This window comes from Hyperolius riggenbachi, chromosome 7 (assembly GCF_040937935.1).
Source record: "Hyperolius riggenbachi isolate aHypRig1 chromosome 7, aHypRig1.pri, whole genome shotgun sequence".
Taxonomy (NCBI): domain Eukaryota; kingdom Metazoa; phylum Chordata; class Amphibia; order Anura; family Hyperoliidae; genus Hyperolius; species Hyperolius riggenbachi.
Window position 1 is genome coordinate 199,610,817 of NC_090652.1, and position 14,218 is coordinate 199,625,034.

At 40.9% G+C, this 14,218-nt stretch overlaps 1 protein-coding gene across 4 annotated transcripts in view; it reads right to left on the reverse strand.

Moving 5' to 3' along the window:
• NRP2 (neuropilin 2) overlaps window positions 1-14,218 on the reverse strand; it is a 221,456-nt gene that overhangs the window by 21,107 nt on the left and 186,131 nt on the right. Inside the window, exon 16 of one of the 4 annotated variants that reach the window (XM_068245006.1) lies at window positions 1,642-3,417. The exons of the other annotated variants lie outside the window; for them this stretch is intronic. Within the exon in view, the coding sequence (XP_068101107.1) occupies window positions 3,128-3,417 (290 nt within the window). The 3' untranslated portion in view covers window positions 1,642-3,127. Of the gene's footprint in view, window positions 1-1,641; window positions 3,418-14,218 lie in introns of those variants that run through there. 4 annotated transcript variants of the gene reach the window in all.

A 14,218-nucleotide genomic window follows, 5' to 3' on the forward strand; every position in this document is an offset into this window, starting at 1 on the left:
AGTCTCTCAAAAAAAAAAACAGCCACTGTCTACAACTCCAATGTTTAAAAAACACCAACTACTGACTTGAATTAGTTGATGTTAATGTGCCAAGGCTGATGGTTGACAGTTAGGTTATGTTACGCAGTGAGTTTTGTTATCAGTCACAAACAGTAAGCCCTAGCCAGTGAAAGTCCAGTATAATTAGTCAGATGATTGGATGGGCAGATAGTATATGTGTACTTTTTGAAAAATATAAGGACACATTACTTCTACAGTTCATAAGGTACTTCTGAAATATTAGCAAACATTATCACGCATAATATTGACTTTTTACCCCCATTATTTGGCACTTTGTGGAATTCTTCTTTAAACATGTTCTAGAGAGCTCAAGTAGCTGTATATCATATCCTGCTTATTCTTGTTGGCACCATTTAGCACAGTCATCAAATTTCTAAAACCTTACCATTCATAACAAAGGTTACATGCACAGGCTGAATCGTTTACAAAAATCAGCTTTTGCTTTGCCATGTTAATTAAGTAGAAAAAAAAACTAACTGGAAATACCATAAATCCTATATGCTTTTAAGGGTTTATAATGTTTTGAATTTTGACTCGGGACATTATGTAAGTGAGACAGGATTAAACAAAAGCAAAATATCTTCCACAGAATCCACTGGTAGAAGCTGCCACTTCCCTTTCCTGAGTTATTTACTAGCAGTGATGGGATCACGAGTAGTCATGAGTCCCTAAGGATTCAAATTCGTGATTTAAATGAGGCTTAATTGCCTCAGCTGTGCTGCTGGATGACAAGGGGTTAGTTACCCATAAATCCGTTGTCCTTCCTGTGCTCCAAACAGATTGCACGCGTTCTATTGGACACTTTGCAGGCCTCACTATGTGCACTTCCTCCTTCAAGCCAGAAGGAGGAAGTGCGCGGTGATGAGGCTTGCAATGTGTCCAATAGGCCGCGTGCAAGCTGTTTGGAGTGCAGGGAGGACAACAGACTTATGGGTAACTAACCCCTTGTCATCTAGCAGCACAGCTGAGGCAAATAAGCCTCATTTGAATCACAAATTTGAGTTCTTAGGGACTCGTGACTACTCATGAGCCCATCACTGTTTACTAGTTCTGGGACAGTGAAATCAAAGCAGACCTGAACCATCCATGAGTATTGTTAACTGACTAAAGAAATATTTTCCATTAGCAATGATGAAATGACTCCTGCCTTTTGCCGTTTCCTTTGTGGGTACAATAAATTATCTTGCTCACACATCACACGTTCTCCCACATGAGCAAGGACTGCACCATATTTAATGCCATAAGCTCTCTGGATGCAAATAAAATGGACAAATGTGTAATCTACAAGAAAGTTAATCTGCAGCTAACGTAGCCTTGCATTGAAAATGTGTGGCCATAACTATCATGACCAGATTTTACATACAAATAAAACTATAAAGCTCAAGAATGTTCCTTTTTTGTTCTTGCATGTTTGTATGAGATGTGGGTAGTCTCAACACAATAAGAGTATGCAAAACCAGGTAATGTAAGAAAAGGAATTGAGCAATAGAAAAAAATGTCCTTTAGCATTGGAGGTAAATGCTTTCAACATGCCAAATTTAAAATGCAGTTTAAGAAATAAATAGAAGAAAAGAATGAAAAAATAAAAATACCGAAGATAAAAGAAATGCAGCTGAATCAATAGTCAAACTAATGCAGCTTTTGCAATAAAATTTGCAGAAGAAAAAGATTAAGCAGACACAGAAGGAAAAGAAAGTTAAGTTAGCATGTGAAATTAATTGACTGAATTACAGTCTCCAAGCAGATAAGATAAGTCCACTCTTCTATATATAATATTATCGCATGGAGGAGTGCCTCCTTAAACATATAGCATTAGTCTAGTGACCACAGAGAGTAGAGAGACACATCCATTACAATAAAAATCTCTTATTGAGTTCCCCCCAAAAAACAGCTCCTGGGGACATAGATTAGGAAAACACAGTTCAGGTGCAAAAGACCTACAGTACAACTGCTTAGAGACTTAGGGGTACAGATAAGATAAGCTCCTCTTTGCAAACCTTCAAGCTTTCATCACCTGTATGCCACAGGAACTCGATTTTTACTAATCAATATGGCCAGAGGTGGTTTTTAATGACAATTCAATAACGCATTTCTATTTTAGTGGATGAGCTCTTTTATTCTCTGTGATTGCCTAAATTGAGCGTGCATAGAAAATAACCTGAGGGATCCCATGAAGGCTGAACAGCATGCCACAATGAGGCTCTTGATGAGGCGGGGAAACAAGCATAACTCACACACTATAAAATGTAAAATTTTATGTAGTAGAAAGTCTAAGCTGCAGAATGAGCAGGTACTTTTTTATAAAAAAGTTAGCTTATACTTAAATCAATGCACTGTTCAGATTTTTTGGCATGTGGCATCACTGTAAACAGAGACTTTGTACTCATGTCAGGTCCATTTGAATCTTTTTTGACTTCTAGAGGATAGAAGAAACTTTTTGGGAAAACCAGTGAGCCACCTGTGTTATTGACTGGCAGCTTCTACCAGAGGCTTCTGACAGTGGTTTTACTTTGTGACAGAACCCCTTTAAACTCATAAGCTGCCATAGTAATTTAGAGCTAAATTGTCATGTTTTGCCTTTACTTAACTGACAGCAAAGAGAGCTCACTATCATACAGTAACATTTCTTGCCTAGTTGTGTTTGTGGTTTTCACCACTGCTCACACATTCCATCTTATACAGGTTATATATAGCTATCTACACTCTTCCAGACTTTCCTTCATGTTTTCAGGCAACTTTTTGTTTTTCATCTGGGAGGAATTAAAAACACAGCTTTAAAAGAAGTAAACAATAAAATAAATCTCAAGTCTTTTGAAAAATCAAAAACAAAACGAAAAACTGAAGAGCATTCAGGTTCCTAAAGGCAATGCACCTTCTTCTCAAACATATTCCAAGATGCAGCATTAGATTTTAGAGACAGTCAACAGGGGATGAGATGTCTATGAGTTCAATTTTTAAAGTTCTCAGAACAAAGTATCATTGGGTATAAGGGATGGGAGGAAAAAAGTGCAAATTGAGCCAACAGTTCTTGAGTCTGTTAAGTTTAAATCCAGCATCCGCCTTGCACTCAGCATCGTGATCTGTGGTCAGGATCATCTTGTTCTAGTTTTATAGTTAAAGTAGGCTCCACTGCCAGTGGTGCACCGTTGGTGTAATGTGAGGTTTTGTAGGTGATGGCTGGGTCGCTCTTCTTGGCCGCATAGCGGAATCGGTGGTAGTGGAGCACCAAGGCCAGTGCGACGGAGACCAGCACCAGAACAGCGCCTCCTGCTGCCATAACGTAATACCAGTAGACTGGGATGGGCTGCACTGACACCGTGTCCACTGTGGGCTCGCTCCCTGGTAGAAGGGTGCCCCCTGGTGGAGAGACACAGAAGAGCGTTGCTAGGTGGGATGTTGGTGGACTAAATTTGAGAAATCACACATTCTTTTTCTTTTAAATCACTGTACTTAAATGTGTATATATATATTTATATATAATGCAATCTAATAAAGTATCATGCTGTCTAGCAATTAATCCACCAAATACAGTATATTTTTTATTCTATAGGGACAAAGGTCTAAAACACTCTAGCACAGAGTTTTTCAGCTTCTACAGATGATATGAGCTGAACTGTTCTGTTCTAGATATGAAATGTGGATAACTGAAAGACAGCAATTTTCATACCAGCAAATGCATAGTAAAATGCTATACAGGACCATTTAATATATGACATCAAATTTAAAGCGGATCTCCATCCTAATCTAAAAAGCCTGCAGCCTTGCTGTAAAAAAAAATTATAGTTACCTACAGAGTCTTGTCCCCCGAAGTCGTCCTGAAGAACCCGCATCACCTGACCTCCAACACTTGGCCCCGCCTCCCCCTCTCTCCGGAGAAAAACGCCAAGATATTTACTGCAGTAAACATCTTGGCATTTTTCTTCAGGGAGAGAGGGAAGGCGGGGCCAAGCACCAGTCAGGTGATGCGGGGTCTTTGGATTGACTTTGTGGGACAAGGCACTGCAGGTAACTATAACTTTTTTACAGCAAGGCTGCAGGATATTTAGATTAGGATGGAGATCCACTTTTAGGACAACATTACTTATAAATCACAATCCATAAAATTACCCTCCTTGGCCTGTCCTGCATTAATGTACAAATCCCAGAGACCTGATACCAGATATGAAAGACCTCTGGCATCATGGCCTAGTAATATTTATACAGTAAGCTTTGTAGCATGCTGTGGTTGCTTCCGCTAGCCACTAGAGGATGCACCATTGCACCAGGAGGTGACTATGTAAATGGCTGCTCTGCTAAACTGCATGTGAAAGGAGTGATCTCTCAACTATGTTGTGCCCTTTAGTGCCCAGAGGAAGCATCTGGTCCATCTACCAACAAAGTTTTCATTGATTGCAAAAATTCTGGATGTCTCTGACAGCTATAAGCAGGTACGAGGGGCTAGTGGGTTACCAGCTCCCCTGTACTGTAAATACAGACTTATGACATGTTCAGTATTCTATGAACAGCAGCAACATTACAAGTCTTAGCCCTCTAATATGCATACAGACACTCAATACCATTGCAGTAGCCTCTATGTTCTGTATCCCTTTGCAGTCAGCAATGTTGAATGCTAACACTGTGCATGATTGTCCAAGACTCGCTGAATGCTTACTCTTAGCTGCAGAGCATGGCCAAATTGTGTACTTTGTTATGTTGAAGTGGATCCGAAACAAACTTTTGCGTTCTTCATTTTTGTTCCCCTTACATATAGTTTCTGAGGCATTCTTCCCCCAAATGCTTATTTTTAATACACTAATAGTTTATAAACTAATAAACTATAGGACCCCCGCTCCCAACTCCTCCAACGCCTCAGCGTTCAGTGCCATGCTGCAATCAATCATGGGAGCTGAGTCTGGCGAGGAGGAACATCTAATTTACATTTGCCTGCCCCACTGTGCGCTGATTGGTGGAGGCGGACAGTGGGGCTGGAGCGGAGGCAGGAAGCCATGGGCAGCGAGGAGGGGGCCATGGGCAGCGCACACTTGCATCTAGGCGGGCGCTATGACAGGACAGCGGGTGGCCTATCAGCACACATACTGGCAGTCTTCCTGTATGTGCGCTCATAGGCGACCCGCTGTCGCTCTGACATGCGGTCTGTGTAGCAGAGGGACAGTGAGACAGTTACAGGGGAAGCAGCCGCTGAAGGTAAGACGATCGGCTGCCCCCCTAAGGGGGATGACACCATACTACCTATACTGACTGAGACAACTATACTGGCTGGGGAAACTATACTGGGGCCAATTATACTATCTATACTGGGGGCAACTATGCTTGCTATTTTGACTGGGGCCAACTATACTATCTGTACTGGGGGGCAACTATACTAGCTATGCTGGAGAAACTATACTAGCTATACCTACTTGGGCAACTATACTGGGGCCAACTATACTGTATACTCTGCACACTGATCAGATGCAAGGGGGTGGAGAGGGGAGTGGGGTTCACAGGCTGAGAGGTGGAGATACAGAGCAGCTTTACCTATGTGTGATGGTGACAAGCAAAACATGGCCACACTCATTGTATCACAGGAAGAAATGATCATATACTGTTGATGCTGTTTGCAGTTGGATATACTGTGTAAACCATCTAAACTTTAGTTAAGATATATAGACAAGTTTCTTGCTATAATTATTTTTTCATCTCGGATCCACTTTAAGTAGCCATTATACAAATGAAATTTTTTTTTTAAAAAATTACAAAGCCATTGTGTCATTTTCAAATCATTAACTATAACATATTCAATCAATTAAAAACAAAACCATTAAAGATAATACAAACTGAAAAGGATTGTTTTCCTTTATTTAGACAGAGTCAGAAAGATATTAAAATGTTCTGAAGCTAAAAACTTTTTAAAGGGTACCTAAAGTGTCATGTGACACAATGAGATAAACAAGTTATACATAGAACTAGGCTGTATTCCTTTTTTCTCACAGAGAGGATTAAGAATTCAGGTATGCAAATTATGCTTGCTCTTTAGTTGGACTTGAGATGGACTATAGTGTTAAAGTGCCCCTACATTAGAAGATTATGGGCAGATTCGACCGAGACAAATTTATCTCTAATCGAATCTGAATAGAGATAAATTTGTCTCTTGGTCGAATCTGCCCATACACTACAGGCTGATTCCCCTCCAATTTCAGCAGGAAATCATCAGGGAATTGGCTGAGCCTGCCGCGTCCACCTGGCCGCTGCACCCAAAATGTATAAATGTATGTAGTGTGTGTGCATTACCTGTCCTGTAGCAGCTTCCGCATGGTGTCAGTCTATCTCGCCGGGTAACAGCCACATACACGCTAGCGGCATCAGACGTTATGTGCCGCCGGCGTGTACGGAAACCGCATGGAGGCTGACACCGGAAAGGTAATGTATAAATTCACACACACTACATACATTTAAACATTGCGGCGGCAGCAGCGGGGGTCTCATCGTCTCGTCGCTCGTTCACAATTCGGCCGCCGTACACCTGACCAACCAACTTCGGCCCAACATCTTCCAGCATGCGCGATCAACCGTGTGGCCAATTCTGTCCCGAAATTGGTTGTTTTGTCAGTCGGGCATGCACTTGGCAGCACCAATTCTCATCCAATTCAATTATAATAATCAAATTGAATGCTTGATTGGTTGGTTGGTCGGCTAATGTATGGCCTGCTTAACTCTAACTGACAACTAGTTACAAATCGTAAAAAAAACTCTTGCTTGGCAGAGAACAACTTTTGAATGCAGGGAATAGAAATAAAAGGTCAATAGTTCAAAATTGTAGCTGTGGAATAGTAAAAGACTGTGGTATTTAGCTGAAACAATAAAAATATCAAGCTTACTTTTTAAAGCTTTTAAAAACAAATTAAAATGGAAGGATTCTTAAACAAGTTATATTTAGGAGTAGGACAATACAGTAGATGCAGATGTTTATCTCATCAGTTTGTTTTCGGCTCAGGTTTGTTTTAAGAACAAAAAATAGCAGTTGTAAATACCAAATTATATTGAATAGCCCAATGTCGTTTCAGCTACTGAATAATATTTTATAATAGGCTTATTGATTACAACATGGCTACATTAAATGTTGTATGGGTCCTATGACTGATACTAGATACATAGTTATTTAGGTTGAAAAAAAGACATATATCTACCGAGTTCAACCAGAAACTAAGGTACAACACTAACCTACACACTCACACATTACCGCTGATCGAGGGGAAGGTGAACATCCCCCCTCCCCCTTAAGGTATGGCCCAAAAATGAAAAATTCCTTCCCGACTCCAGATGGCAATCAGACAAAACCCCTGTACCAGCACCACCAGGAATTACCTAGTAATTATAGTCATGGAGGTCTTTCAACACAAGGAGAGCCATAACTACTTCCTGTGTTAATACATTCCACATTTTAATCACTCTTATGGAGAAGAACCCTTTCCTAAATAAATGGCTAAAATAAAAATTTCCTCCATGCACAGATCATGTCACTTAGTTATTTGCACAAGCCTAGGGACAAAAAGCTTATCTGCTAAGATTTATATTTCCTTCTGATGTATATAAATACATCAAAGGAAAATATAAAAGCTTAGATGATGTTAATTAGATCTCCTCAAAGGCGTCTTTTCTCCAGACTAAATAAGCCCAGTTTACTTAACCTCCTTAGCGGTATGCCTGACATGAGTCCCCCAGGATGATTTTTTGGGGAGGCTGCGCCGATTGCTGGATCCAGGCTGGGTAATGTATTTAGCGGCGATGGGGGGGGGGATAAAAAGTAATCTAAGGATGCCGACCACCACTGCTAGCTAGCCTAGTGCTAGCTGAAGATATTACAACTATCCGATCGCAAAAAATCATCCTGGGGGACTGTTGGCTGCAAATCCTCCAGCGTGCGTAACGCCCAGGAGGTTAACCTTTCCTGGTAATTGAGACCGTCCATCCCTTTATTCAATTTTGTAAGCCTGATTTATCTAACCTTTCCTGGTAAGTGAGACCAACCATCCCTCTATTCAATTTAGTTGCTCGTTTCTGCACCTGCTCTAAAACTACAATATCCTTCCTACAATGCGGTGCCCAGAACTGAATTCCATATTCCAGTGAGTTAAACAGGGGCAGTATTATGCTGCCTTTCTGAGTTTTAATTTCCCTTTTAATGCATTTCAAGATTTTATTTGCTTTAACTGATGCGACTTGGCATAAAATACGATTGACGAGTATTCCTAAGTCTTTCTGTATCCCATATATTTTGTTTGGTGGTCTAGGTAGACTGTTGGTACAACCAAAATGCATGACATTACATTTTTCAACAATGACATCTGCCATTTATGTGTCCATATAGCCTTTCAATTCAGATCCTTCTGCAATATGTCACTATCTTCCTGAGAGTTGATAACTCTGCACAATTGTGTATCATCTGGAAATTATCAGCATTACTTTCTACTTTATCTACTAGGCCATTAATAAATACATTGAAAAGTACTGGACCCAGTACTGACTCTTGTGGGACCCCACTGGTAACAGTCACCCATTCTGAATATTGATCCATTGACCACAACTCTTTACTTTCTGTCCATTAGCTATTCCCCTATCCGTGCACACAGACTTTTCCCCAATCCTTGCATCCTCAACTTTTGGTATTCAGAGTTTTTAGCTTGGATTCACTAAAGTTTTACCTGATGGCTTATTTTATTATATACAGAATAATTCTATGTAACTTTACACACATACAGATTAAAACAAATAGAGGTACATAAAAAAACGAACATAAAATGACCATAATACATAAATAAACATTGAACAAAATGTAGAGATGTCATATTTATTTTTTTACTTCTATCAATTACCTCTTACATTTTATAAAATTAATTGACCTAAATAAAAAAAATATATCGACCAGAAAAAAATGCATAAAAAAATAACAGCACAAGTCTAGCTTGCTCTACTCTCAACTATATTAGACTTGGCTGAGTTTAAATATATTGCTCCGGAAATATCCAGCTAAGAAGGTTACAGGTGTAGGAAATACCACTGAATTGAAACTGGACCTTGAAGAAATAAACAATTTCCAATAAAACAGGGTCAGCCAAAATTCCTTATAATGTCGATGTGTCTATGAGTTGCCTGCTCAGCAGTACTGTTCTCTTTCCTAATTTGTCAACTGAACGAGAAGAGGCAATTCACTATTTTTTCTTTTCAAGGGTAAGTCAACCTCTCTGTAGCTATTCATATGTCAGAGATGTAAAAAGATTTGTTCTTCAAACTAAAAAAAAAAATATAGAGTATGCAAAGCATTCTAAAGCAATCCTTTTCCTTAAATTTGGAACAGTTTTTATCGATAATAATTACAGACAACAAGGAGGCGGAAAGATTAACAGGATGGAATAGAATAATTGTATGAAATTTCCAAACCTCAGCAGCATAAAATATGTACAGCCACATCTTGTGTAATGGAACTAAAACAGCAATAGACATAATGAAGAAAGCCTGACCTCAGAATGACCTTCTTATCAAACAAGCTAAATTACTGCAAATACTATAATGCGAAGAAGCAGTATGCTGCCACTGTCAGCCCATAAGACAGAATAAAAAATGTACTCTAGAGAAAAAAACATTTGTGTACAGTATATATGGATAGAGGTCATATAGTCATCTGTGGCTGCCTACACACTAATGTTGTATTTAATGATTATAGTCAAACCTGCACAAACAGCAGGAAATGTAATGTTTTAAATTTGCAATTACAGAAAGGTTCTATACAGAAAGCATTGTGAAACAGTCTTCCACCAGCACTTCCTCTAGTGGATAGTTAAAAAAAAAACGGCTTGAATGTTCTACTTTATACATTTCTTGAAATAAATGGTAGAATGTTGATACAATGAGATTATCTGATTGCTATAAAAAGTCAGGAAAGATTTTTTTTTGCCCTGTTAAAGTAAATTGAGTCTAGCTTTATAGGATTTTTTCTTTTTACTTCCTCTAAATCAAATGGGGTATTTTTTCCTTCTTAGTTCAAATGGATGGACGTATTTTTTTAAAACCAAAGGGCCGGTTCACACTTTCTGTTTGGGATGTTTTTAAAGCTCCGCTTAACCGCAGGAAGCAAATCCTATGTTAAAAATAAGATCCGTTTCCACTTAAAAAACATGCTGTGGAATGCGAGACGGAATCCCAGCTTGGCACATTTTCCCAGACCGGATAGGATGTCCAAGGAAAGCCTATAAGGACAGACACTGCTCATTTTTTTAGGCTAGTCACCACATCCGTGTCCCAACACCCATCACCGCCACTCAGTCCCTCCTACACAGCCCAGTGGCCGGGATTAGCATGGGGATCTCCACTGGGCTGCAAAAGACCAATGGGAATCCTCAGCAACAGGGAGAATTCTCATTGGTTCATGCTGGACCAATAAAAATTCTAAATGTTGCTAGGGAGAATTGGCCTGATGCAGCCTATGGAGAGCCCCATGCTTCTGCTGGTCTCCAGGTTGAATAGATGGACCAAACGGTGTTGATGGGACAAGTGAACGGTGATGTGTACTGACAGACATGATTGACGCAGGAGCGGAAGGGCGGACAAGCGGACACGGAACAGACGGGGAGAATTGTTGCATGTGGATGCAAAATGGATGGAATGCATCTGCCTCGTGGATGCGCTGTTTTTGTTTTGCATCCGCTCAAGTGTGAACCGATCCTAACAGTGGAGCCATATAAAAAGCAAGGATGAGTTTGCCAAATTGCAATCAATTTTTGACACTGAACTAAAGACAAGAAACACACAATTCAAGCTACAGGATATCTTTGAAGAGTAAAGGTGCCCATATATCTAGCAATGTATGGGCAGGTCAACCGAGAGACAGATCTCTCTCTGAGGATCGAATGTGATCAGAGAGATCTGTTGGCTGCCCATACAACGCAGGCCAATTCCAGATGGATTTCGGCAGATGGATTAAATCATCCGATTGACCATGTTGGCCCGAGATTTCCTAGTATGCTCGATCAATACATCCAGTTGATTTTGGTCGAATTGTTGGCCGGGCATGCTTGTTGAGGCACCAATTTTCATCTGATTCAATCAAATTATTGAATTAGATGGTTTATTGGGTCACAAAATTGATAGATGTATGGCCACCTTAACAGATTTGTATATCTTTCCCTAATGAACATTTCTGCTTACATACAGTAATTTAACAATGGTTGTAAAATAAAACCATTTAGGTCACTAAATATAGGTAAAGCAGTAGAGTGTTGTTGTAATATCACTAGGGCAGCTGTGGCGAACGGTGCCGCCGCCACAGCTGCCTCTGCCTCTCGGTCCAGTCACACTCCTGTACCTCGGGTGTCTAGCACGCCGAGGACGGTTCGTTCTGTTTTTTGTCATGTCGCCCTAGCGCGTGCGCGCGCTCAGCCGGGTGACCTTTATGCGGCGAGGAGGCGTGTCACCTGACCCACGGGTCGCGTCTCGTCATAGGACGTGACCGTCGCTCAGGATTGGCTGGGCTCCGGGGGCGTGCCACTGGGTCTCTGCGGCTTCTTAAGCAGCTGGTCTTCACTCGCAACTTGTCTGCGGTTGCAAATACATACGTGTTAGCGCTCAGACCTTAGACTAGTATCTGGTGTGCTTCGATCTGGGAGGAAACCAGGGATTTCACACAAGACTAGGATTATTATTATTACTGTATATTTGATATTCTGTGTATGACTCTGGCTATCTCTGACTCTGCTCTTGCTTATTGATTCTGTACCTCTGCCCATCTGATCTAGTTGCTGAAACACTGCCTGAATACTTACTACTCTCTTGCTTATTGATTCTGTACTGTATCTGTCTCTCAGTTACCGAACCCAGCCTGTCTGACCTCTCTACTCACCAGTGGGCCCTTGCCACTGGTGAGGTGTTCCAACAGTTCCCACCAAACTAGTCTGTTACTGTGTTCTAACAGTACCCACCAGCTCCTCTGGTGAGGTTCTGCCAAACTAGTCAGTAACTGTGTTCTAATAGTACCCACCAGCTCCTCTGGTGAGGTTCTGCCAAACTAGTCAGTTACTGTGTTCTAACAGTACCCACCAGCTCTTCTGGTGAGGTTCTGCCAAATTAGTCAGTAACTGTGTTCTAATAGTACCCACCAGCTCCTCTGGCGAGGTTCTGCCAAACTAGTCAGTAACTGTGTTCTAATAGTACCCACCAGCTCCTCTGGTGAGGTTCTGCCAAACTAGTCAGTTACTGTGTTCTAATAGTTCCCACCAGTTCCTCTGGTGAGGTTCTATCTATCTATCTGATACTGTGTTCTAATAGTGCCCACCAGCTCCTCTGGTGAGGCCTAGTTATTCTACTCTGTTACTGTTGCACCAAGCACTATACACTATTGCATTATCCTGTTAGCTATACTTGCATTATTGGTGATTTTGCAGATCACCATATAATCAGGTATAGTGCCTGTATTATTGGTGATTCTGCAGATCACACATAATCAGACATCTGTGTTGCTACACCGATCGTTACAGTTGTACCGTGTTAGCCATCAGTAAAAGCAAGAAGTTTTGAATCAGGATGATACCTAAATATAGATGAATAACTATAGCTCTATTTTAAAGTGTACTTTTCTACAAAGCAATCAGTAGTAAACAATCAGAATTGGGAAACCATGCTCTACGAATCACAGTGATGTCATAGAGCTCTTCTAGTTTCGGTAATTATTTAATTTTAGACATAACCCAATAAAGGCCTTCGGCTATAAAATTGATTGATAACAAATTCATATTAAGAGAAGCCCCCATTTATATATCTGCAAATGTAAAATGTACCCTTATTATCATAAATAGTAATAAAAAAATAACATGTGAAATAATTTAACCTATTGAGGACTGCAGGGCTAACCCCCCCTAGTGACCAGGCCATTTTTAGTAAAATTGGCCACTGCAGCTTTAAGGCCAAGCTGCAGGGCCACATAATACAGCACACAAGTGATCCCCCCCCTTTTCTCCCCACCAACAAAGCTCTCTGTTGGTGGGGTCTGATCGCTCCCCCGTGTTTATTTTTTTTTATAAATAATTGTCAGTTTTTTTTAAATAAAAAACCCTGTATCTTTAAATTTCTTCCCTCCCCACAGCCAGCCAATTACGGCGATCGGCTGTCATAGGCTTCTGCCTATGACAGCCGATCACTCTCTTGTCCCCCAGGGGGACAGCCGTGTGACACAGCTGTCCCCAGTACAGCGCTGCTGCAGGTCGCATCGCTGTACATAGAAATAGACGGCGATCACGCCATCTAACAGTCTCCCGAGCGGCAATAGCCCCTCGGAGACTGAAGGCGGGGCGGAGCTCCGCCCCTCAAGCAGGAGATGCGCGGGCAGCTTGCGCACGACCTCCTGCGAAACAGAGCCCCATGACTTTACGACAATCGGCGTTAGGCGGTCCTGGGGCTGCCGCCGCGGCCACGCCCATCGGCGTGACGGGGTCGGCAAGAGGTTAATAATAAAAGACACATGCCATAATAAAAACTTAATGACAACCATCATAATGCTAGTCAACACAAGCTGTTCCATGTACCATAATGCTCTGGGGTCTTTGGAAAATCTAATTTTAAGAGTTCATCCTTGTACCTTCCTCTGCATCCTCCATCCTCACAAATCTAGACTGGGACCCCTGAAATAGGCATTTATGTTTCCTACTAGAGCTTTCCATTGGTCCATTGATTTAGATGAATTAAAATATTTAAAAGTCTCATAAGAGCATGATATTCTCTTAGTCCAGATCAATGCAAAGTGGGAACTCCTAGCAATACATGGCTTATGCCACAGCTACCTTGCAGGAAATTCAAAGATGCTTATTCTGGGGTTCACAATTTTTGTTATGACAGGGATACTGCAGAAGGAATGAGGCAGGAGGAATTGTCTTCAAAGCAAGATTTTCTTAGGACCCCAGAGGATTACAATGCTTAGGATACCTTGTACTGATGTTCAATACAAGGGGGGACATTCATAAAAAAAAATCCTTTCTATTCTAGTAAATGCTCCTGCTTGAAGAACAATTTTACTTATATGTAAGGGAGGGATCAGAGGATGTGGTGGATATCTGGGGAACCTTATTATTATTACTATAAGTACACTCTATATTATTACCCCTTGGTCTGTATGGTATATTTTAAAGTAGGTAAC